We start from the raw sequence: 24,385 nt of genomic DNA, 5'->3' as shown, positions 1-24,385 counted from the left end.
GACTCTTTAAATGTAATGTTAAAAGAACGCACTCGGTGCACCAATGTCTATTAACCCTCGAAAAAATTGCTTGTATTAATGAAAACATATTTTAGTCTAACTAAGCCGTGTGACGTAGTGTTTTTTTTTCCTTTGACGTCACATGGAATGAATTCTTTAAATGAAATGCTAAAAGAACGCACTCGGTGCACCAATGTCTATGAACACTCGAGAAATGGCTCGTGTTGATAAAGGTGATTATTAGTCTAGCTAGGCCTTGTGACGTAGTGTTTTTTTTTCCTTTGACGTCATATGGAATGAATTCTTTAAATGAAATGCTAAAAGAACGCACTCGGTGCACCAATGTCTATGAACACTCGATAAAAGGCTCGTAATGATGAAGGCGATTTTTATTCTAGCTAGGCCGTGTGACGTAGTGTTTTTTTTTTCCTTTGACGTCATGTGGAATGAATTCTTTAAATGAAATGCTTAAAGAACGCACTCGGTGCACCAAAGTCTATCAACACTCTATAAATGGCTCTTATAGATGAAGGCGATTTTTAGTCTAGCTAGGCCGTGGGACGTAGTGTTTTTTTTTCCCTCTGACGTTATATGGAATTAATTCTTCAAATGAAATGAAAAAAGAACTCGGTATAGTAATGTTTATTAAGCCTCGTTATGTGACTCGCGTTTAAAAAAGGAATGATATCTTGATTTAGATCTAATCTAGATTTTTTAAACTAGATCTAGATTTTTATTACAGTATATCTAGATCTGGATTTATATTCTAATTAAAATTAATTTAGAGTCTAGATCTAGAATTTCTAGATCTAGTTTAGACTAAAATAGACTAGATTAAGATGTAGAATTTCAATTTCTAAACTTAAAGTGTAAAAAAAAAGTGTAGATTTTCATTTCCAAACGTTTTGATCAATATTGTAATATTTTAATATACTAAAACTAATCTACTATTTTTTTACTAAATTTAAATTTAAATTTACGGCAAATGAATCTTTGAAACATTATTACTTTTGACCATCGGATGGCTGCCTGGTCGTGCGGTTTGCGCGCTGGACTGTCGTTCAGATTTATGGATGGCCCAGGGTTCAAACCCTGCCCGCTCCCATCCCCCGTCGTCCTGCGGGAGGTTTGGAATAGGAAGTAATTATCTTCAACTCTGAAGGAACATCCGAAAAGTGTAAAACATTTTACATCAAAATTAAATCACCTCTTGAATATTATTTGCGAATATGCAGATCCGACAGGGATCCGACTTCGACGGGGGCCGCCTCTGAGTTTGTGTAACACAAACTCTCTTTGTAATCTTGTTATTCTTGTGTTGTCGGGTAAAAGAAATAACTTGATCCGAGATTGGGTGTGGGAGGAATAACATGTACAAACTTTTTACCAGACAGATAGACAGACAAAGTGAGTTGATACAAGCGTTGTAATAAGATAGAAATAGAAGGCAACTAATGTTACTATTTTTTCTCCTAAGTGTTTCTTTGTTTTCTAGCTGAAGGGAAGATCGATTAGCGAAAATGAATCAAGAAAGCGTTCATCTGTAAAATGGTCGCCGCTAAGGTGAAAAACACGAACACACCCTCACATACACACTCATGCACCAATACAAGCTGCGAGACATTAGTTTGCATGACTAGTGAGACTGGGATTGAGACTCAACCCCCCTCCCCCCTACACTATATGTTTGTTTGTTGATGTTTCTTGAACTTGTGGTGTAGTAAGAACAAGTATAAAAGGTGCAGCCTATTCATTGAATTACTTCAGCAGTGCTGCTTGATAATGCACATTTAGAATGTTGAAGCCTGTTCATTGAATTACTTCAGCAGTGCTGCTTGATAATGCACAGTTAGAATGTTGAAGCCTGTTCATTGAATTACTTCAGCAGTGCTGTTTGATCATGCACAGTTAGAATGTTGAAGCCTGTTCATTGAATTACTTAGCAGTGCTGCTTGATAATGCACAGTTAGAATGTTGAAGCCTGTTCATTGAATTACTTCAGCAGTGCTGCTTGATCATGCACAGTTAGAATGTTGAAGCCTGTTCCAGGGGAAAGTCATAAAGAAAAAAAAACAACTCAAAAGCCTTCGAGTATCAATCAAGAAGATCACACATGCCTTCGAGTATCAATCAAGAAGATAACACATGCCTTCGAGTATCAATCAAGAAGATCACACATGCCTTCGAGTATCAATCAAGAAGATCATACATGCCTTCGAGTATCAATCAAGAAGATCACACATGCCTTCGAGTATCAACCAAGAAGATCACATATGAACAATTTAAAACTCAACAAAAAAGGGAAAAAAATGTTAGGGAAAAAAGTATAATATACCGTACATTCAAGTTCATGTGGTCAGCGTGTCCACTTCCGGTAAATGGTCGGGGAGAACGTCCAAAATAATTAAATTAACATGAGAGTCTCTTATACAAAAATTTTGACCATAATTATACCTACAGATAGATGTGGACAGCAATAACGTTTCAAGCCAGACTATTTCACTACGAGTTGAAAGGTCAATTAAATCATTTGTAAAAATGAATGCCAGATTTCAAGATTTTTTTCTGATGCCTGCTAAAGAAACACTGTGCTATTATTATTTTTTTTACCATAACACACGATAAGCAAACTATGGTTATCAAAAACATTTTTTTTTTAAACAGTTGTACTACTAAAGTGAATACAAAATGATTGAATTACTTAATGATTATATAATTGATATTGCAGTATTTAAGTGAATAAGTGGGGTTGAGGCAGTATTCCAAATAATAATTTGTACCGGTAATTGATGGGGTATATTTTGTTTCGTTACTGAAATTGGGACACGGGTGTGCACTTTTTAGTTCATGGAATGCCAGACTGCATTGAACGCGATTAGACAAATGTCTTGTTTATCGATTACACCATTTATTATGTTCCTTTTACGAATACTGACTGATCGTCAGTATCGTGTAGATTAATCCCTTCATTAACTTCTAGTAGAACCCGGCTTTGCTTTCAGACGACACAACAATGCATCAGTACCATACTAAATGCACCTAATGGCCATCGGTGTGCCAAGTTCGGTATTTGTGAAATGTGTACAAGCCAGACCTTCTAAATACAGTAAACAAACTACTAACAATACAGGCAAATTGTTTTGAGTCGCTAGTCTAGACAGGACCAAACACTAAATAAAGGAATATCATTTAAAGCGAATATGTAAATGAGATTTAAGTCGGTCTCCTGGGTATCGCCAGTCTGAGTGTACATGCTTGACATTTAATAGATCAATAGTCTCTCCCCCCCCCCCCCCCCCAAATATAACTTGTGGCGTTCATATGAGGCATCATAAAGAATCGGCGTTCATTGTAATTCTTCATACAGCTGTGTAAAAGCCATTTAAAAGGTTTCCTTTTTCTAGTAGGCCACCCTAAGTTCAAGGACTTCTGATTGGTTGTTCACTGGGAAAACAACGCGTTTACTAAGCTCCTAATAGATAGTCTGCTAACCTGACAAAATAATGAATTCAAATACGATTGATCTATATGGATATATTGCAGGACGTCTTAATCTTGTATTAAAATTTTAATAAACATTTGAAAGTCGATAAGCACTTTATCACAAATGATACGGCTAGGTAAAGATTGTCCATTTTGTGGGCCTATATGTAAAAGTATCATATTTAGTACACGATTACAAAGAGAGATTGTGTTATCACACAAACTCAGAGGCTGCCCACCACAGGTCTGCCCATGACTCCGCGATGCAGGAAGAAAAACATGTTTCGACGTTTTAAGCACGAATGTCAGATTCTACCTCAATGACTGCAAAATGTGCATTTAATGCCTGATTGTCTGCGATCACTCACTCTCAATGCAGTAGATTCAGCTTGTCGCATGTCTGAGTACGACCAGTGTAAACATTGCATACTTTTTTACGTGTCGATAAAGAGAAGAGAAATTCATGGCAACACTGGAGTCCCTATGAGTGTGTAATACTTGTAAATAAATTTTGAAATAAATAAAGCAAACCACTGGCAGTTAAATATTTGTTAAATGTTAAATTAATGTCAACATCTAGTTGAAGTACTATTTTCCTGCACACTTTTTGGCATCCTCGTGTTAACTTTATAATTCATAGACAGACAAAGGAAATGCACGATTTTCTAAGAATGTACGTTAACATAGCATTCTTGTTGGACAGTCAGCCATCTTATTTAGCGCTGCTATTTCTTTAAAACAAAAGTTTATAGTCATTTATCTAAATCGCCCGATGTTTTAATCACAGCTAATTACTTTCAAACGATAGTCGTTATTTTTTTCTTACAAAATGCCTCAGGTGGAGAAAAAAATGTAGTAGAGTAGCAATCGAAGCAGACGAGCAGTACAAAAGTTGGAATCTATCGTCTGCTGTCAAATAAACATCTCACCTGAATAATAATGTAGACGCCTGTTGAGAAAGGTATTTTAAACGTACGACCGTCTCCCCCCCCCTCCCCATCTATCCCGTAGTTAGTGGCTTCGTTGAGGTACCACAACAGAACTTCTGACCAGTTCCCTCTATTTCCCTGTTTCCGCTCATTATGATATTACGTATTACATTACGGTATTACGTAAGACCCTCATTACGGTATTACCTAAGGTGCTCATTAGGGTATTACGTATTACATTATGGTATTATTTCAGGCGCTCATTAGGGTACTACTAAAGGCGAGCCCCTTACATTATTTTTCACGTGGTCTTCCCATTTTATTACAAAGCTTACATCAACTCACTCTGTCGGTCTGGTCAAAAGTTTTTTCTCCCACACCCATTCTCGGATCAAGTTGAAACTACTGGACAGTTATTCATTGGAGTAGACAATACTTGAATCAAGTAAAAAATAAACCAATTAGTCAAATATTACTGATAATAAATTACTTTGTTTGATATCAACAATGGAAATTAATCCTTCAGTACTCACAGATATAGGGTTTTGTCCCCTTCGATAATTGTTAAGTTTTTTTTCTCCAACAGCCATTCTTGGATCAAGTTGAAACTTAGACACTTATTTATTGTGCCTAACAAAACATGAATCAATTAAAAATCTACCAATTAGTCAATAAATTATTTTGTTTGATATCGAATAAGGGAAATAACTTTCGATATTACAGAGAGATCTAGTTGTAAGTACATAGTTCTTACCCTTGGATAAGCTTTGTTTTTTTAAAAAAGGATGTTTTTTCTGCTTTTGTTCATTTCTCCTGGTTTAATACCTTGCAGGAAGTTCTTTGCATGTCCTGGGGATCTTGAGTTCAACGATGATCCTTTTACGGATCCATCGATCTTTTGATATTTTATATGCATTTAAAAAACGATCATATAAACATTCATCAAGATACCTCCTTTTTCCCTTCACCTTTCACAACTGGTCCAAACAAAAGAGCGCATTGAGAAAGATAAAAGTAAAAAAACAAAATGTACAAATATTTCTATTGCACAGATTTATGTGTCTAGGTCAGTCATACGTAAAATTACATGACCGATCCGAACTAATAGATACAATTACACTAAATATAAACTTTTAAAAAAGTTTTTTTTATATTTTTCTTGTTTTATGTTTTGCTGTTTTTTCTGCTTCTGTTTATTTCTCCTGGTTGTGTATCTTGCAGGAAGTTATTTTCATGTCCTGGGGATCTTGAGTTTAACAATGATCCTTGTGAAAATAAATAGTCGATTACTTAAGAATGTGCATTTATCTTATCTTATAAAATACAGACGTTACTTCAAAACAGAAGATAAGTACGTCCTACGCGTCATGCATCTAGTAATGCCTTTAATTAAGCCATGTCATTGGTTTTCCTGGCTGGCTCAGGCAACCCATTCTATACTCTAATAACACTAGGGAAGAAGGAGCATTTGTACTAATTTGTCCTAGCATATGGAACGAAGAATGTGCCTTTATCTTTGTGTCTTTCTGGCTTAGACTATGTTTTTGTATTTGAAGATTATGGTTCAGTGTTTTATGTATAATTGCTACTTTACTTGTAAGTCTTCTATCCTGAAGACTTTCTAAATTTAGTGATTTTACTAAAGGTTTTACTCTAGTCAAATGTGAATATTCGTTTGTTATGAATCTCATTGCTCTATTATGTGTCTGTTTCTTAATGTTTTCTTGAGTTGAGGGGGTCCCAAACAGAGGATGCATATTCTATTATTGGCCTAACCAAGGTTAAATAACATTTTAGTTTTATGTTCTTATTTGATTTTTAGAAATTTCTTTTAATAAACCCTAACACTTTGTTTGGGGCGTTAATTTTTATATCTAATTATAATGCATTCGTAAACCAGGAAGATAACTAGAATACCAGAAGCAGGGCCCAATAAAACAGTATAACAATGTTTAATGTAGTGATTCAGTGGTAGAGAATGGTTTAATTTTTTTTAAATTCAGTTTAAAACTTTGTTTAACATGTTGCCATACTATATAGATACAATCTCTACATAATTCATAGGATGATAGATTTTTTTAAAGAAAATTACTAGATATAGATGTATTGTTTACATTTAGATATTAAGGAGCGAATCAAGCTACTTATTGGCCTTTCAAATAACATTAAGTGACAAAAAATAGGAAGTTTTTTTTTTCTGAAAATTAAAGTAATTAACAACACTAAAAGAAAACAGTGATTTTGTTTTTATTTCTTTTTCACTAGTCTGTTACTATTGAACATTGATTTATTGATAATTTGTGCCTGACTGCATGGTCGTGTAATATGGGCTTGGTATTGATGGTCTCTTTTTCCAACAATGACCGTCGCAAAACCTGCCGTCCAGATCGGGAGGCTTGGATTAGAACATATATTTAATAATCTTGAGAAAATTCTGAACGACAAGATAAAGTCCTGCATGCTAACTGTGGATCTTAAGTAAATGTTCCCATGGCCGTAAGATGCTACAAGAATAGCAACTGACTTTGTTTCACATTGTATTATTTGGCCATCTGCCCCTCCCACTTTCCTGCTTACCTGGGTTCAAATGTTATGTACGTATTCTTTAAGAAATATATTATCGAATCACATTGAAAAATTATCGAATCCCATTGAGGAAAGCCGTCAGTGTTGGTGGCTCGTGATACGAGTCTAAGGGATAGCCGACAGCGAAGCAAGAAGACACCAAGCCAAGAACCTAAGAGGTAATACTAGGCCTAATACTGACAAGGAAACTATATACCCAGCCTACTCATGCTTTGAACGTAATCGGCTTTTCTAAGAAAAGATAGGATTCCACGGCCACATTTGCGTTTACAGAAAACTAGCATTCACCACCAACTACGCCCGTTGATTTTTTCCCAGGCTGACAGACATGTGAAAAAAATTACTAGATCTAGATGTATTGATTTATCGATAACTTAGTAGTATGACTACGTGGTCTTTTTTTATAAGATAAGATAAGATAAGATAATATGCGCTTGGTAACAGTGGTCTCGGTTTCCAATAATGCCGGAACCTCATTTTTTTTTTTTTTGCACTCTCAAGAAAACGGCTCTCATTTTAACCCCTTTTTTACATACATTTTAGTTGTTGAATTCTCTCAACTGTTGGAACGGCCAGTTCCCCCCCCCCTCTCTCTCTCTCTCCTTCTAAACACCCCAACCCCCACCATTTTTTTTTTTTTGCCCCCTAGGCATCGTAAAGCTTTCCTACATAGATTTGTTTTTACTTAAATTGAAACGGCCCGCTTTATAACGCCCCCTCAACCATACACGCACACACATGCGGTACTTTTGGCCAGTGATTTCCCTTCTCATTCCATCCACAAAACAAAAAAGTCCTACATAAAATCTTAATTGGATCATCACTTCGCAGCATGCCTTTGTCATATACATCCTTGACTTTGTTAGTTAATTTTTAAAATCTCCAACTGCTTGCGTTTTTTTTTTTTTTTGTTGTTTTCTTATAAAGAATAGAATACCTTCACATCGTTAAAGAATAGGTAATAAATTAAATATTATAAGCCTCTTAAATTTTCTTTACAAATTTTGATATACTAACCAAGGTAAACCTTCTTTCCAGTTGGGTCATCACTGACAATAGGTCGGTTCGCTCCATATTAATCAATCATCTTCTCTTATAGTTGTAGGCCTATAAAAGCGATTACTTCGCTCTTAATTACTCATGAAAGAGAAATTTAAAAATTAAAAAAAAAGTATTCCGCCCCAATTCCTTCTTCCCCCCCCCCCCACTCCGAAAAAAAATCCGTATTACACACTTGTATAAATCAGAGTATAGAAAATTCTAGTTAGGTGTAATATATCCAGACTTAGCAACATTAAACAACTGTGCATGTGGTCTGGGCTAGAGTAGGCCTACTAGATCTAGTTAGAGATATAGTATTGATAATGATATTGTGTATAGATAAATTGTATTAGTATTATAATATAAATATTTATATTGTCACAAATTAATTATTGCAGTCCAGCTAATGATTTCTACATAAGACGGTGCGCAAAATGTTCCTGAAGGTCTATTTATTTGCGGCCCCCAAAAGGGGAATAGACGCTATAAGTTTTGTGTGGTCCGTCTGTCCGTTTAGATCTCGTAAACTAGAAAAGATGTTGAAAATCCGACATCATAAATAAGTTCTGTCATACTAACTACTACATTCACAATAAAATGTATACTTTTTTTTAAAGAGAAAAAATCTATTTAATTTGCATACAAGTGGAACATAATAACAGCAATTAATAAGTAGACTTATTTTTTCTTATTATCGCGTATCATTCCACACAAAAGTACACCCATAAGACACATAACTAAAGGAATTTTTTTTTTTAACTGTACGGAAATGTTTTTTTTTCTTGAGGCTTTGAATAAGAGATTGACCCTTTAAAAAACAATTGATCAATTAGATAATCATTATATGACATTCTTCTTCTTCTTCTTGAAACTGTCAGGTAGAGTTGAGCCTTCAGCTCTTGGAACTCTAAGCCAGCAAAAGTGAACAAGAGCTCCCTCTCACTGGCCTGAAAGAGAACAGTGTACACTGTCTGACGGGTGGGTCACACAAGATCTGTCAACTTTCTTTCTCCATTCTTCTCTGTCATTTGCTTTGATAGAATTTCATTCTGATATTCTTTCTGAAAACATTGAAACCTGCCTTTTTACCTGCCTGGGTGGACCACTTCGGGGGCCGATTTTGAGTTTGTGTTTCCACACAAACTGTCTTTGTAACCTTGTTTATTCAAGTATTGATTTTTGTGTTCAAGTTATAGACCAAATTTAATTGATGATTAGATTTTGAAAAATTATTAGTCAAACCAGAGTTTTTCCGTGTGTGGCCAATTATCTAATGATCCCAAATATATACATAAACAGTCAAATTTCTAGGAAAATATAGCCGTTTTCGGGATCCGAAATTTGCAAGCTAATAGGAAGAATTGTAAAAATACATTAATTACAATATTGGAGATTTTTATACATGAAAATATAAATAGCTTGCTTTTTGGTATATCCGGTAATAATAATAATAATAGTAATAATAACGAAAAACAACGAAAATATGGGAACCTTGGCTTGGAGATTAAACGTTTATGGAAATTATCTAAAACAACAATATACCCCATTGTCATATCAACCGAGGGGATAATAACAACTGACCTCACAGATACCTTCAAGGCCCTTGGCATTCCTATGAACATTCTCGTTGCCTGTCAGAGGGGGGTACTTCTGCAGACCTGCCACATCACCAGAAAATTCCACAGTGGAAACTGTTAAAGGGATTACGATGAATTTTGTTTCTCTTTAGCGAAACTCGACCCTGGCAGCGCCAGAGAATGACTATTTCTAACATAATAATAGTAATAATAATAATAAGGCTTGTCTTCGAGTCCGAAGATCAGTGAGGAATGCAGTATTTCCGGTGGCTGCGCAGCCCCAACTGTGACCTCCATATTTTGCCACATCCAGAGCAAGCATAACCATTGTCAGCTGGTGGTCGATCTAGATTTTTTTTCGCCGTCTGCGTCTGTCCTCGGCAGCGGATTTTCTTTTGGTCTCAAAAGTGTATCCCGCGGCCTTTGTGAGTGACCTCTAGCTGTCTCGTTTTGAGGCATATCCGGTAATATATATAATATATATCGTTGTAACTCTGTCCGCGCGCTGATATACATGGTGGCACTAGCACACTGTTTCACACGGGCGTTGAAAAGAGAGGACATGAAATATTATCCTCGTCTAGTAAATTCTCTCTCTAATATGTCAACATCCAATCAATACATGTAGGTTTTAAAGTATCCTTATATTTTTATTTTATCTTATAAAATACAGACGTTACTTCCCTATGTCAATTCAGCCAAGTCCTTAAAATTGGTTCTCCTGTCTGGCCCAGGCAAACTATTCCATGCTCTAATAGCACTATCTATCTAATTTGTCCTAGCATGTGAAATTCTGAGTATTTTATTAGGTTTTGGTTTTGTATTTGAAGATTATGGTTCAGTGTTTTATGTATAATTGCTGCATTACTTTTAAGTCTTATAATATCCTGATTGGAATTAAGATTATCTAAATTTTATGATTTTTACTAAAGTTGTTACTGCTCCAAATGTGGATATATTCGTTTGTCATAAATAAATAAATAAATAAATAAATAAATATATATATATATAGGGGCCTATATATATATATATATATATATATATATATATATATATATATATATATATATATATATATATATATATATATATATATATATTCTAGTATAGATGCATAGGCATAGGAGCTAGTTACGTGTTACAGCAGTTAGTAAGGGGGGGGGGGAAAGGGCGAACGTTGTCGTTTGCTTTAATAAATCAATACATCTTACTCTAAGCATTTCTAAGAAAAACTTCGAACCTGGGCAAAGCGTTCATGTCTAAAAATAAACACCTCACAAAAATTGTGGGCGGTCGCGAGGAAACGAAAGTATGTCAAATCGAAATTTTCATTGAAAGAAGAGCATCAACTTGTTTGTCAACATTGATTTTCAAGATCATTCATTGGTTTAAAACCAAAATAAAATGAAACAAAACGAGTATTGATACCACTCATTTCCATATATGGATATTAACAATTGTGAATCGCTTTAAAATCATTTATTCCGTATTGTAAATTTCTTTATTTTTTTTTCAGAATTCGAGTAGATATAGATTATAATAGATATATCTAATAAATTGAATAACGATTTATTTATTTTTTAAATCTAGAGCAAATTAAAGAACACCCGGGTTCTAGTTCTGCAAATAGACTGTCTCGTGAGGCTATTAGATTACTCAGCCTGATAATGGTATTAAACATTCCATACTACAATATAGTGCGCAACAAGTATAACGAATTATCCATAAAAATTTATATTTTGAAAAAAAAATTAAATTTTTTAGATTTAATTAAAAAGATTATAATGATTATATGCATAAAATGAGAATTGATGCGTCTTAGAATATTGTAAACTAATGGCGTAATGGCATATTTTGATTGGAACTACTTTTCAAAATGGCTCCCTTGGCTATCCTTATTCAGCACTGACCTTGGATAACAGCATAATTATGAGTGTTAAAGTGATATTTCTTTCGAAATTCGCTTGTTCAAGTTAGATCTAGACTCTAATCGTATTTTAAAAATTATGATCTGTTACTCAAAGATCTAGTCTAGATCCAAAAGTGTTAATATAACATCTAATCTAGAATATTATTATAGCTAGACTAGTACAAGTTGAAGTTACAAGTAGTAGTTGAAGTAGTACTAAAGTACTAAAGCAGTAGATTTAAGTAGATCTATGAATCTGTTCAATAGTCAATAATAGAGATTTTTATAGATTTAAGAAATGAGTTGAGTCTCAGTTTACACTAGATTTAGATCTACACTACAGTAAACAGTCTACCCTTACGGGTTTCGCTATATTGTAGACCTAGATTAGTACTTAGACTTAGTTAGTGATAGTCTACTACACATGACTTAATTGAAGTTAATTAAGGTCTCTAAATTATATACTGGATTCTAGATCTATATTTATATACTTTATATAGTCTAGATCCAAATCTAGATCTTATAGTCTTATACTACTTAGACTTATAGTAGTTATATAGTTACAAAGTTATATTCTTTTTATACTAATAATACTCAATTATAATTAATTTTTATTAAGACGATTAATACTTTAATTAGTTTAATAGGGTCTAGGCCAGAGCAAGACAGGATTAGAATCTTCAATCTACACTGACGGTGCAAGCAGCAATATAAACTGATAAAGACAAAGATCTAGAGTCTAGACTCTAGACTAGATCTAAATAATCTAATTTACTCTACTATCTCTAGATTCTTAGATTTTATAGATCTGGATAATCATAATATCTAGTCTAACTGTAGCGTAGCTCCTAGAATCTAGATCTGTCTGAAGAGTAGAGAAGTTTTAATCTTAATAGTTTCAAATTTGAGAAAATACCGGATGGGGGGATACCCCTCTTATTCACAAAGGTACTTCTTAGCAGAACATTTCTAAGGGAAATGAATGCCAAGGAAGTGACCTCTGGCTATTTAGCCACTTCAGATTGTGATTTCAACAATGGTAAGCCCTAAGGCCTAACTTTTTGACAATTGTGATTATTTTTTAAGCTAGTTTAAGTAAGCCCAGAATTGTAGCTTACCATTCAGACCATTGACTGGTACATACTCTTACATTGTTGAATATTTAGCTATACTTATAATAGACTTATTAAAATTAAATTATTAACTTATAATATTTTAATTATTAATATCTCTAGTGATTTAAAAATTCCCAATCCACCCAATTTATAGGAACCCTCGTCGGGATATACAGGAACCTTCAGAAATGGATAAAAACAAAGACTAGTTCAGGGGCCAGACGGAACACATTGCGTGAAAATAATTGTTAATATTGTTATAACCCTATTGGCGACGCAATAGGGTTAACTGTGTGTGATCAGCTTCCTTAGGTGACACAGGCCAGAAAGACAGTTTAGTGTTCTATTATTATTATTAAAAAAAAAAAGCTTTTATATAGCGCTACTTTCATGCTTATAGCATGCTCAGAGCGCTTTTTTGGTCCAATCTCTTTTGTGGACCAGTGTGGGGGAGGGGGTATCTAGGAGTTGGTTTTCAGTGCTGTCTTTAGGCGCTCAGTAAACACAACTCTGCCCGAGTCGGGTGTCGAACCTCGAGCCCCCTTCTAGGTAGCCAAGCCTAGTTCAAGCACACTTGGCCTCTCGACCACTATGTCAAAGGGCCAGGGACAGTACTGGTATGAACGCACGTGAATATAACCCGTGTTATGGTCATCTAATCATAAGCCTGCATGGATCGTTAGATCGTCTAAGAGCTGAGCCAAAGTTAGGCTCTTTGAGCTCTAAGTTTGAAAAAAAAACCTGTTTGATAGCGTCAAACAGTAAAAAAAAAACCTGTCTGAACCACCATACTGTCTGAAAGAGACACAAGTCAATGCCTATATAAAGCATTGCTATTTCCGACAAAACTGGCTTCAGGACGCATAGGCTAGACATGGCCAAAGGGCAGAGTTTACCGGGAGCCTCTGCCATTTTCCTATGTTGTATCAAGCTAACCGTGGGGAAACTTGCTATTATTGTAACGGTCATTGAGGAACGGCGCATGGATTATCGACAGGGTCGTGAGAGCTCTCTTTCAACTCTGTTCGTGCAATTGCGTACCCTTGGACACTCCCACAGGAGTTTTATTTTGCCATTCATTTAGCCTAGTTACCCCCTCAAGAAACCATTTCCACACAGGCGCCACTTTGAGGCAGAATAGCATGCCCGCGAAGCCTGCATGGACCAGAAACACAGAGTGTAAGGCAGTGTAGTTCAAGACAGGACAACGAGAAGACTGGGACTGTTAGTCGGCCATGAAGTCGGTCCTGGCAGAGTCCTCAAGTGTTATGTACGAGTCCAGGAAGAGATAGTGACAGTAGAGTTCAGTACGGTGATGTACAGTGTAGCATTTTTAGTTGTTGATGTGTGCCGATTGTCTAGTATTGGCTGTTATCTATTTGACCATTATTAAAGTTCCAGATTATTTGGAGCTCTTGTTGTCAGGTTTTTGTGTTGTGTTGTGTGTTTACAGAAGGCCTGGTAGAGAAAATCGTAACACTTTCATAACCAGTACTGTCCCTTGCCCTTCGACATAGCACACTAAACTGTCTTTCTGGCCTGTGTCACCTAAGTCAGCTGATCACACACAGTTAACCCTATCGCGTCGCCAATAGGGTTACAACAATATAGAGTCCCTAAAACCCCATTATTGTAACAGAAGAGTGTCAGAGTTTGTGAAAATGCAAAAAGGTATAGTGGCAATGGGGTTAAAAAAAAACAAAAGAAAATTACAGTCATTTACATTTTTAAGGAAGAAACAACCAAGTTTTTTAGTATCGAGACAGGGGTGCATCTTATCTCCCTTTCTCTTCCTCCTAGCCATTGACTACATAATGAGGAGAGCAATGAATCAGACTGCCTTTGGTATTCCATGACCTAAACAAAACCGAATGACAATGACAAACTTTGACTTCACCAATGATGTTGCACTACTCGGGGCTACAAATAAAAATGCATACAAGAAATGATGAAATGAGCCTTGATAGAGAGGCACCCAATATTGGCCTCTGCATAAACTTGGATAAGACTAAAATTTTGCGAGTGGGATATAAGCAAAGGGTGCCCCTCGTCAGACTTAGCGTGTCAAAGCTTGAAGAGCTGGACAAGTTCACATTTATAACTTAGCAGCATCAAAACAAATGATTGGGATGCCTACAATGACGTAGCGTGCCGAATAGGAACAAGCCAAGCCACTGGACTTGAGACAATACACCTTGTTCAAAATAGACAATCGTCATCCCAACGGCAGCATATGCATGTGAGACATGGAAGTCATCTGCCAAAATTGAGAAAAGATGTGGCTCAACAAAAATGGCTAAGACAGATTTTAGGAGCCAGTTATATAGACCAGGTCGCAAACAAGGAAATCCTATGCCCAACTGGGAGTTGACCACTTAGTGAGGTTGTAACAGAGCGTCGCATGAGGTTTGCGGGACATGTTCCCTGACAAAATGAACTATGCATACCAAGAGCTGCGATGACATTGAGGCCAATGCGAGGAAATCACCAACAGGGAAGTCCTCGTATAACTTGGTGCCACACTTTCATGGAGGACCTCAGAGCAGTTGACACCAGGTGGGAAGAGGCTTAAGATATTGCCAGTGACAGATCTTTGTGGAGACAGCTTGCCTACCAATGTGCTGATCGGTGGGAAGTGGCGCGGGAGGATCTAAGTCTAAGTAAGTTAATGAAAATAAACTGCTCAAAACTGCCTATTTTAAAGAAATGGGCAATGTCCTGTTTCTTCTGCTCTGCTGTTTGCTGCATCAGGATGAATTGATTAGTGATGCACTTTGTTTAAAATACTGATTTATATAAGCATTTTCAACTGCCTTTAGTGGCGCACTGATATTTTTAGAGCTTGTTTGTAGTTAGCGTTTTTTTTTTCTCCATACTAGTGTGTACTATCGAGTTATTGCTCAGTTTTAGGGACCTTTTATTATTGTAAAAATAGATGTGACTGTTTAAAATTGTATATTATTATTAAACATGTAAATAACAATTTATTGAAAAAAATACACTTATAAAGGTTTGGTGGTAGTGGAGGCTGGTATTTTGAACTAGAATGTGTCTTCCAGATAGGGTTGGTGGGTATTTATCTCTGTGCTGGTTCTAGGACAAGGTTGTTATCCACTGGATGACTTTCATTGCTTTTATCTCTATGAGATGGTATAATTTTGAAATTTCAGAAACATGATTTTATATATTTTACACTCCGGCACCTCCACTTCAAAAACACATCTTTACTCTTTCAAATCTCTGGGTCTTCTCTAGTTAACTTTCACCCTCCTAACTACTTTTAAACATAAATTATGAAAGAGTAGCTCATATTTCATCATTCTGCACTGCCAAAAAAGTAACACTTCCTTTTCTTTTCGTTACCTTGGCAACACCCACATACATTACTTAACACTTGACAAAGAAACCCAAGAACAAAAAAAAATAAGGTTACAAAAGACAGTTTGTGTGGAAACACAAACTCAAAATCGGCCCCCGTAGAGGTCCACCCAGGCAGGCTTCAATATTTTCAGAAAGAACATCCAAATGAAATTATATCAAAGACAAATGAGAGATAAGAATGGAGAAAGAAGGTTAACAGATCTTGTGTAGTGCCCCAACGGTCCTGCAGATCAAAGGATAGGTGTAAGTGAATGTAAAGTTAGATGTGAACCTGACCTAACTAGTTCCCCTTTTAGACCTTGTGGTCTATAGGGCAGATGATGTAAAGTTCATCTGTTTTTGTGGCCTACGGTTAGCGAGGGTGTCATGTAGCCAGCACAACGACCAACCGCCTATACTTTTCCCCAACTAATGTCAGGTACCCATTAGAGCTGAGTGGACTCAGAGGCGCCCAAAGATTCCAAAGTTGAAAATCCAAGTCTTCACCGGGATTCGAACCCGGGACCCCCGGTTCGGAAGCCAAGCGCTTTACCACTCAGCCACTGCACCTCCCCTTATAAATTATTATAAATATCATTATTATTGAAACAAATAACTTATTTGTAAAATTAAGTTAGGTGTAAGTTAAGATATGTAATATTTTTGTTTTTGCTATCAAACATTGGAATGTCTAGTTATGCATTTAAATTTTTTTGAGTGATGGGATCTATATGTCTCAGCAAGGTGATTCTACTAGTTTTTGTCTCATTAGAACAGGCTGATTTTCTTAACAAGTGCCATGTTATACACCTTCACTCTTGAGAGCTCCTTTATTTGAGCGAAACTGGCCCACTACAAGACTTGTTGTTTAACAAGAGACAATAATGCCATGATCAAGCCCATTTCAGACTTAGATGAATTACATTTGCCTCCAAAATCTCGTAATTCTCAATTATTGGCATATATATATATATATATATTACAATTCTTGGGTAGTAAAAAAAAAAAGATTAAAGTACTTATTTTACAAATTCTGATTGCACTAATCATTTTGAGACTATATGAAACTATAGATATGTATAGGCTTTGTGTACCATTATGTTTATTGACAAGTAGATAAGAACATGAGAATACTTATAATAAGGTCAAGGCACACGAAGAAAGAAAATATAATACAATTGGAAATATTGAACAGACAATTGACACATTGTATGTGCATGTGCATACATTATATGCAAATATATAAATATAAATATATATATATTAAATATATATATCTATATATAAATTTATTTATTTATATATATATATATATATAAAATATATAAAAGAGAATTATAATGAACATTTGATTGTTTATTAAAATCTTATCCCAAAAAATCTCTGGCCTAGTTATCAGTGTTTCTAGTTGCTCAAACTCTGCTGTGTAAGATGGGGGCAAACAATTATTTCCTAACACTAACCATGTAATGGAAACAGTTGAGTGGGTAACCATTTGTGTGATGCTGCTCTCAGTATTTGGCCACCAGTGTCCCTCACTAGCATATGAAATCAATAAATTGACCCATCACTTCCCATAGCTAGTTGCTGGCTTTCTGTTGATGTAACCAACACACACATCTAATGGCATGACTATGCTCCCCACTGTCCTCCCCCTTCCTTTGCCTTTAAGCTACATACATATATATATATATATATATTAGTAGGGAAGCGGGGGCGAGGTGTCTGCTCTCTAGTTATACACTATAGATGAGTAAGGTCTTGTTTGGGGGTATCTCCAGTGGGGCATGCATATTAATAAATTCAGTAAGTCCATTGCTACACATCAGGTCATGCACATTATTACTGGACTGCGGAGTGGCTTTTTCATAAGAGTATGGATTTCATGGAACTAAGCCCAAGGGTAATTGAAAATCTAAGCACACTTGCAAAGTGGCACACAACAAAAATAAATGTTATGTAATATTTAAGTTTAGGGGTGTATAATACTTCATACAAAATACATGTTACAAATTGACGCTATGGACTATTCTTAAATAGGGTAGATGCAAAAGTATATATTATTGTAATTATATTAACTAAAAACTTAACTAAAACATATTTTTAAAGTTGCTCTTTTTTAAAAATAAATTTTATATATATATATATATATATATATATATATATATATATATATATATATATATATATATATATATATAAATGTTGACAAAACATCTATTTAATTACAAATATATATTTCCTTTTTAAGGATGAATTCCACCCATTTATTGAGGCCCTCTTGCCTCATGTCAAGTCTTTCTCTTATACTTGGTTTAATCTTCAAGCTTCTAAACGGAAGTATTTTAAGAAACATGAAAAAAGGATGTCTATGGAAGAAGAAAGGAGAGTCAAGGAAGAGCTACAGGTGGGAAAAGTTTTTGTTAAAATTTATAGTTTTTATAATAACTTGTTTTATTTTAAATATATAATACTACTATCAAACTTTTTTTTTAGATAAATAAGTATAAAAATTTTGTATATATTCTATATTTATATATAATATATTTAAAAATTGTTCATTTAGTAATTTTATAATTATGGAAAGATAATTTTATTGGTCCAAACAAATGGGAATTCACTTTGACTACATTTTTTGTTAACCTCAACTTAGTTTAAATGTATTTATATGTACATTATATATATATATATATATATATATATATATATATATATATATTTACATACATACATACATACATATATATATATATATATATATATATATATATATATATATATATATATATATATATATATATATATATATATATAAGCAATTAAAAAATTGCTCTTTTAAAAAAAATACCTTTGAGCAAACTTTTTTTTAGTATTCCAAATGTTATCTATAACTAGTACATTTTTACCTGTAGAAACAAAAAAAAAAAGAGCTAATGGTACAAATGTATGGCTACTCCATTACTAGATCTATATGATTATGAAATTAGCAAGAACTTCTATTGTATTTTTATGATAAGGTTTTGTGAAAGCTTGATATATTACTTATTTGTAGACATTTTCATCTATATTTGCATTACCTACAACAAACAAACAAATTAAGTTAACATTCTTTTTTTATAGAATGAAAAAGCTGATGTAAAACAAAAGTGGGCATCACGACTCTTAGCTAAGTTGAGGAAGGATATTACTCAGGAATGTCGTGAGGATTTTGTTCTTAGTATTACACGAAAGCGATCACCCATTTGTGTACTCAGTAATCCAGACCAAAAAGGCAAAATGAGACGCATAGATTGTCTGCGGCAGGCAGATAAGGTCTGGCGCCTAGATCTCGTTATGGTCATTCTTTTTAAAGCCATCCCATTGGAGTCTACGGATGGAGAAAGATTGGAAAAATCACCAGAGTGTCTCCATCCTAATCTTTGTGTCAATCCTCACCATATAAGTGTTTCAGTTAGAGAATTGGATCTTTACCTGGCTAATTTTATTCACAGTTATGGTAAGAAGAATCATTTTTAACTTTTGTTTATGAGAGTTATGAATAACTGATATAAGTTTTTTGCCTCATACCCATCTTGAATATGATAGGAGAGATTTCTGGAATCACCACCACTTATAATTCCAAATTCTCGCATTTTGTAAACCATTTGAAATGGAACATTTATAAATTCTTGAATTAAAAAAGAATTCTTCTATCATTTTTTTTTAAATGCAGAAAAGAAATGCATTGCCTCTATGTGGCTACAACAATAATGATGCAATATTAATGTTTGTACCAAATCCAATTCACCTTATCCTTTGCCATTTAATCCCTAGTTACAGGGTTTGTAGCGCTCCTAAAATATCCTAATATCTGCAAAAAAAAAAGAAAAGTCTCCTAAAATTCTCCTAAAGTTTGCTAGAATTCTCTTAAAAACTTAGTCCACTCTCCTAAAATTTTTACCCAATATTAAAAAAAAAATAATTTTGCTTATTTCTTGCATAAAAATTTGGGGGGGAAAAGAAGTGTATCTAGGCATTCTAATCGGATGATGGGCTGGCTGTGTTAATGAGCTGACCAGTGATGCGTCTACACCACTTTACTCACATTTGTGACCTTGTGATTGAAGATGGCCTTGTTTGAGCCAGCATTTCACCTAACATTATTTTTCCGCCAGCAGTAAAGAAATGGTTGTTTTCTCTCATTGTTACAACTGAAGACGCACTAGAACTTGTCTTTATATAGAGCAATTACTAGCCTAACATGTGGGCTACACCCCTCTAGGTCCTCCATCACCTAAAATCTACTTGTTGTAACAGTAAGAGTGACTTTGCATATAACCGTGAAAAGTTTGTAACTTTAGTGACTTAGATCTAGATCTAGCTAGTGACAGTGTCAAGATTAAATTAAGTAATAAGTAAGTTAGATTTAGTGAAGATAATTCACACATAACAAAAAAAACTGCTTGAATTTTAGTCATTTTAATTATCTAGATATATCTAATGTCTTGATTACCCTAGAGATTATAATAGAGTTCGTACATAGCCGTGAAAAGTCCTTTTGTGACTTAGATATCTCTAAAATGTCTAGATTTGGGCTAGACCTAGAGAAAATAGTTCACAAGTAATAGTGAAAAGTCAGTGAATTTTAATGACATAGAATACTTTTATCTTAAGTCTAGATCTACTTACTAGTAAAAATAATTTACACACAGTCGTGAAAAGTCTGTTAAAGGCAGTGAAACTAGATGAAAAAGAAATTGTGCTTAAAAATAAAAATGCTAATATGTTAAGTCTCCTCTCCCCCCCCCCCCCCCCCCCAAAAAAAAAAAGCCATTATTGAGTACCCTTTTGTTTTGTCAGTGTTATTCTCAACTTTACTTAGTTTTGCCTTACCTACCTCCTCCCTTTAGCATGAAGTCCTTTAGTCCACTCTAACTCCTTAGGACTTCAGTAGTTTGCACCACCAAAAGCTATAAATCTAGTCCTACATAACTAAGTTAATGCTAGATCTAAATTGACTAGATTTAGAACTAGAAGGAGCAATACTTTTATCTAGTTTTTAGTCTGTTGCCCATCATTTTATCTATTTAAAAAATCCTGTTTATAAAAGGGGGGGTGGGGGGGTTGGATTAAGACTACAGCATAATGTAGCTTTTCTCTTTAAAACAGTCTGTGATAACTTTTCTGTATCTATTGAGTGCACAGTTTCTAAGAGAATAAAACTTTACCTCAAATACACACACCTGGTATTAAAATTAATTTTATTTTATATTTCTTTAGTCTGCAAATAAAGTTCTAAGCATAAAAATAGGCCTATATATTAAAGGCTCTGTTTATGAGGAGGATTTAAGCAAACGGGATCATATAAATCCATAAGTAAAACCTGTTGGTCATCATTTTCATACTTGGTGAAATTCACGAATGCATAAAATCTGCATAAAATCTTTGTAAATAAAAGCGAATTTCTACAAAATTTTGCTAAGGAAGCTTACACAAACATAGATCTATCCTTCAGTATTACCAAATATGTACAGATGGCCTATATAAAGAGATAATGAACTATGAACTCCAAAATTGCATTTTCAATGGAAAATCTGTTTTCCGCCATAAGATATTTCATTACATTTTCTGTGGACATTGTTTCTGTTCTGTATGGGATTTTTGCAGATATTTATTATCTCCACATTCAAGTACCAATAATTGATTTTAAAAATGCATGCTTTTGTGAATGTTTTACATAGTATCCCACACACAGGCACATCATAGTATAATGGTGCTGAATGGCTTTGACTTATTTATAGGAGTCATTAATTCCAATATTCTAAACTATATATATGTATAAAATGTGTGCATGTATATATTTATACTGGTTTTCAATATTTTTTACCTGCTCTTATTAATAGTGTAGACATTGCTTTGTGGAGAAATCTATTATAATATCATTTATTTTAAAAAGTAGTAATATTCTAGATATATTGTGAAGCTGGATGTTTTCAGTCAATGTGGTTCTTTAAGATCTAGGGGATGTCCAATCATCAAAGCTAATTCATCTTCTCACCAAGAGGTTGCCTAAGACAATCAGAAATTATACTAATAGATTTTATTTTATTCTTAATGTGTGAAACTTCATATTGATTGTATTGTATAACATCTTCCCATTGGTAGCTTTTTTTTTTTTTTTACCACTCTTATAATTGTCAACCGAGGATAGTTATTGCAGACAACTGAATCAGAATCATTTCAAACATTCCAGTTTTACAAGTTTAAATTACTGTTCATCAAACTCAGTCATAGATATTATTTCTATGGTGAACATTTAAATGATGTAATTGAAAAACATTTTTATGTGTAATTAGTATATTTACTTTGTTTTATAGTCCACATTATTGGAGGTAGTATTTTCATTGTGGAACAACCTATGAAAATCGATCGCAAAATATGTTGGAATATATTTGTGGTGTCTGCACAAATGGTGCTCTAAGAATGCTAGGATGCTGTTCTGGATTTCAATGTTTGGTACAGAATAGGTCACCAAAAAGTAATCATTGTATGATTCATCAACAGATATTAGCTACAAAGATACTGCCACAAGAATAACAAGAAGTAATGAAAAAGGTTGTTAATTCTGTCAATGTTGTGAAAAGCAAGTGTTTAAAACAGTCAATTGTTTTCAAAGCTTTGAAATGAGGATGTTCTAGAGGCAAAGTGATGAACTAATAAAAATTTTTTATCAGAAAGCAAAAACACATTTGAAAGCACTTTTAAGGTAAGGCAGTGAACTACAGAAATTACCCTACCTGGTTGCCATCTTAAATAATCTTGAATTTATCACTGCAAGGATCAATTGCAACATTCTCTGATTTGTGTGAAAAGATCCAATTCTTCCAAATGAAATTTTAGCTGTGTTAATCAAAATTGGACAAAAATATACATACATGTTTCCAACCTTATCTGCTTTCTATGAGGAAAATGACATTGAACCTGACATACAGATACAATAATTATTTCTGTGAAAGAACATTTGCATTTGCTTGTATAAAAAATTTCATCATGCTTTCAAAATCTACCTGATATACTGTTTATGCTTACCAGAAGTCCATTCATAATTTAAGTTGAAGATGTTCTAGAGTCATTGTAAATAGGAAAAGTTTATTGAGCACATTAGGCCTCAAGCAATGAAGTAAAAAATTATTTCTCTTCAATGTCAGTTACACAATTATGGATTACTTTATTGCGGTCATACCTCAAATTATCTGACATTGTGTTGTGTCTGATACGTCACATTTTGACACAGAGAAAGTTTTGGCGCGAGGTATACTGAGTTTATTTCACTCTACAATACTAATTTATGTATAGAATGAATTCTATCACCATCCACCGAATAGTTTTTTGATTAATGTTTTGATTATTTCATGAACATATAATAAATAAGTCAGTTTTCTACCTGAGATCATGGTAATGACATGCTTCACCCTCCCCCACCCCCACCCCCTCTAAATTATATGTGAGTTTTGTTAAGTGCACTGGATGGCATCCAATGATTTCTATTTCCAAAAGACATTTAAACAAAAATATTGACATTAGTTTAATGTCCGCACAAACTAAGAAACTTTTAAAAGATACATTTCGGATATGGGTGATTTGGATGACACATTTTCTCTTGTCGCAGATAAAAGCGAACAAATGAAGAAGACAAGTCCTACACAGAGCATATTTTAAATATGTAGCTGGAGATATGATAACATCATTATTTGTGTAAAAGAAAAATTGCTTCAATTTTTTTTTCTAATAAACAAACATACAAAAGCCAAAATGTTTAAGAAAATGATGTGGAAACATAAAGGTAATATCACATTGATTAATGGACATTGGTTTAATCCACACAAAATTTTGCTGTTAGCAGACATAAAAATAATTACTTGTATAACTTTTCCCCAACTAGGATAAACAAAAAACCACTATTGATTTTTTTTTTTTTAGCAAAAATTTATAATATATATTTTTGTTATTTTTACTATATCATATTATTCACCGTATTCTCCTCCCCTCCCCCCTTCCCGAAAAAATTATTGTAGATGGACTTGTTAGGATGCTTTGTATTGCCTGTGTTGTTGATTGACTTGGTAGGAAAGGATACTTTGTATTGCCTGTGTTGAGACTTGTTAGGTTAGGATGCTTTGTATTGCCTGATTATTTGTAAAAGTTTGTAGATCTTTTTATATTCCTCTCAATTACAAATTATTATTTATATATATACTATAAAGTAGAATGTAAGGAGTATGTATGTTCCGAATAGAACTCAAAATCGTTTGACCAATCTTGATGAAACTTTCTACAAATGTTCCTTAGGTGCTAACTGGAACTGTGACGTATATATAGTAGCCCTAAAACAAACTAAAGACACTC

At 34.1% G+C, this 24,385-nt stretch overlaps 1 protein-coding gene across 8 annotated transcripts in view; it reads left to right on the top strand.

The window, feature by feature from the left end:
• Positions 1-11,480: 11,480 nt before the first annotated feature.
• LOC106059137 (nuclear factor 1 A-type-like) overlaps positions 11,481-24,385 on the top strand; it is a 29,956-nt gene continuing 17,051 nt past the window's right edge. For 3 of the 8 annotated variants that reach the window (XM_056029003.1, XM_056029002.1, XM_013216703.2), the window contains exons 1-4: positions 11,493-11,588; positions 12,165-12,564; positions 18,252-18,407; positions 19,121-19,496. In XM_056029003.1, coding sequence (XP_055884978.1) covers positions 12,562-12,564; positions 18,252-18,407; positions 19,121-19,496 — 535 coding nt within the window. In that variant the 5' untranslated portion in view covers positions 11,493-11,588; positions 12,165-12,561. Of the gene's footprint in view, positions 11,589-12,164; positions 12,565-18,251; positions 18,408-19,120; positions 19,497-24,385 lie in introns of all 8 variants that reach the window. The other 5 variants (XM_013216707.2, XM_013216697.2, XM_013216714.2 and 2 more) reach the window with 5 other exon arrangements.

The sequence above is a fragment of the Biomphalaria glabrata genome, chromosome 5 (assembly GCF_947242115.1).
Source record: "Biomphalaria glabrata chromosome 5, xgBioGlab47.1, whole genome shotgun sequence".
Lineage (NCBI taxonomy): Eukaryota > Metazoa > Mollusca > Gastropoda > Planorbidae > Biomphalaria > Biomphalaria glabrata.
This window is presented reverse-complemented; position numbering and strand designations above follow the sequence as displayed.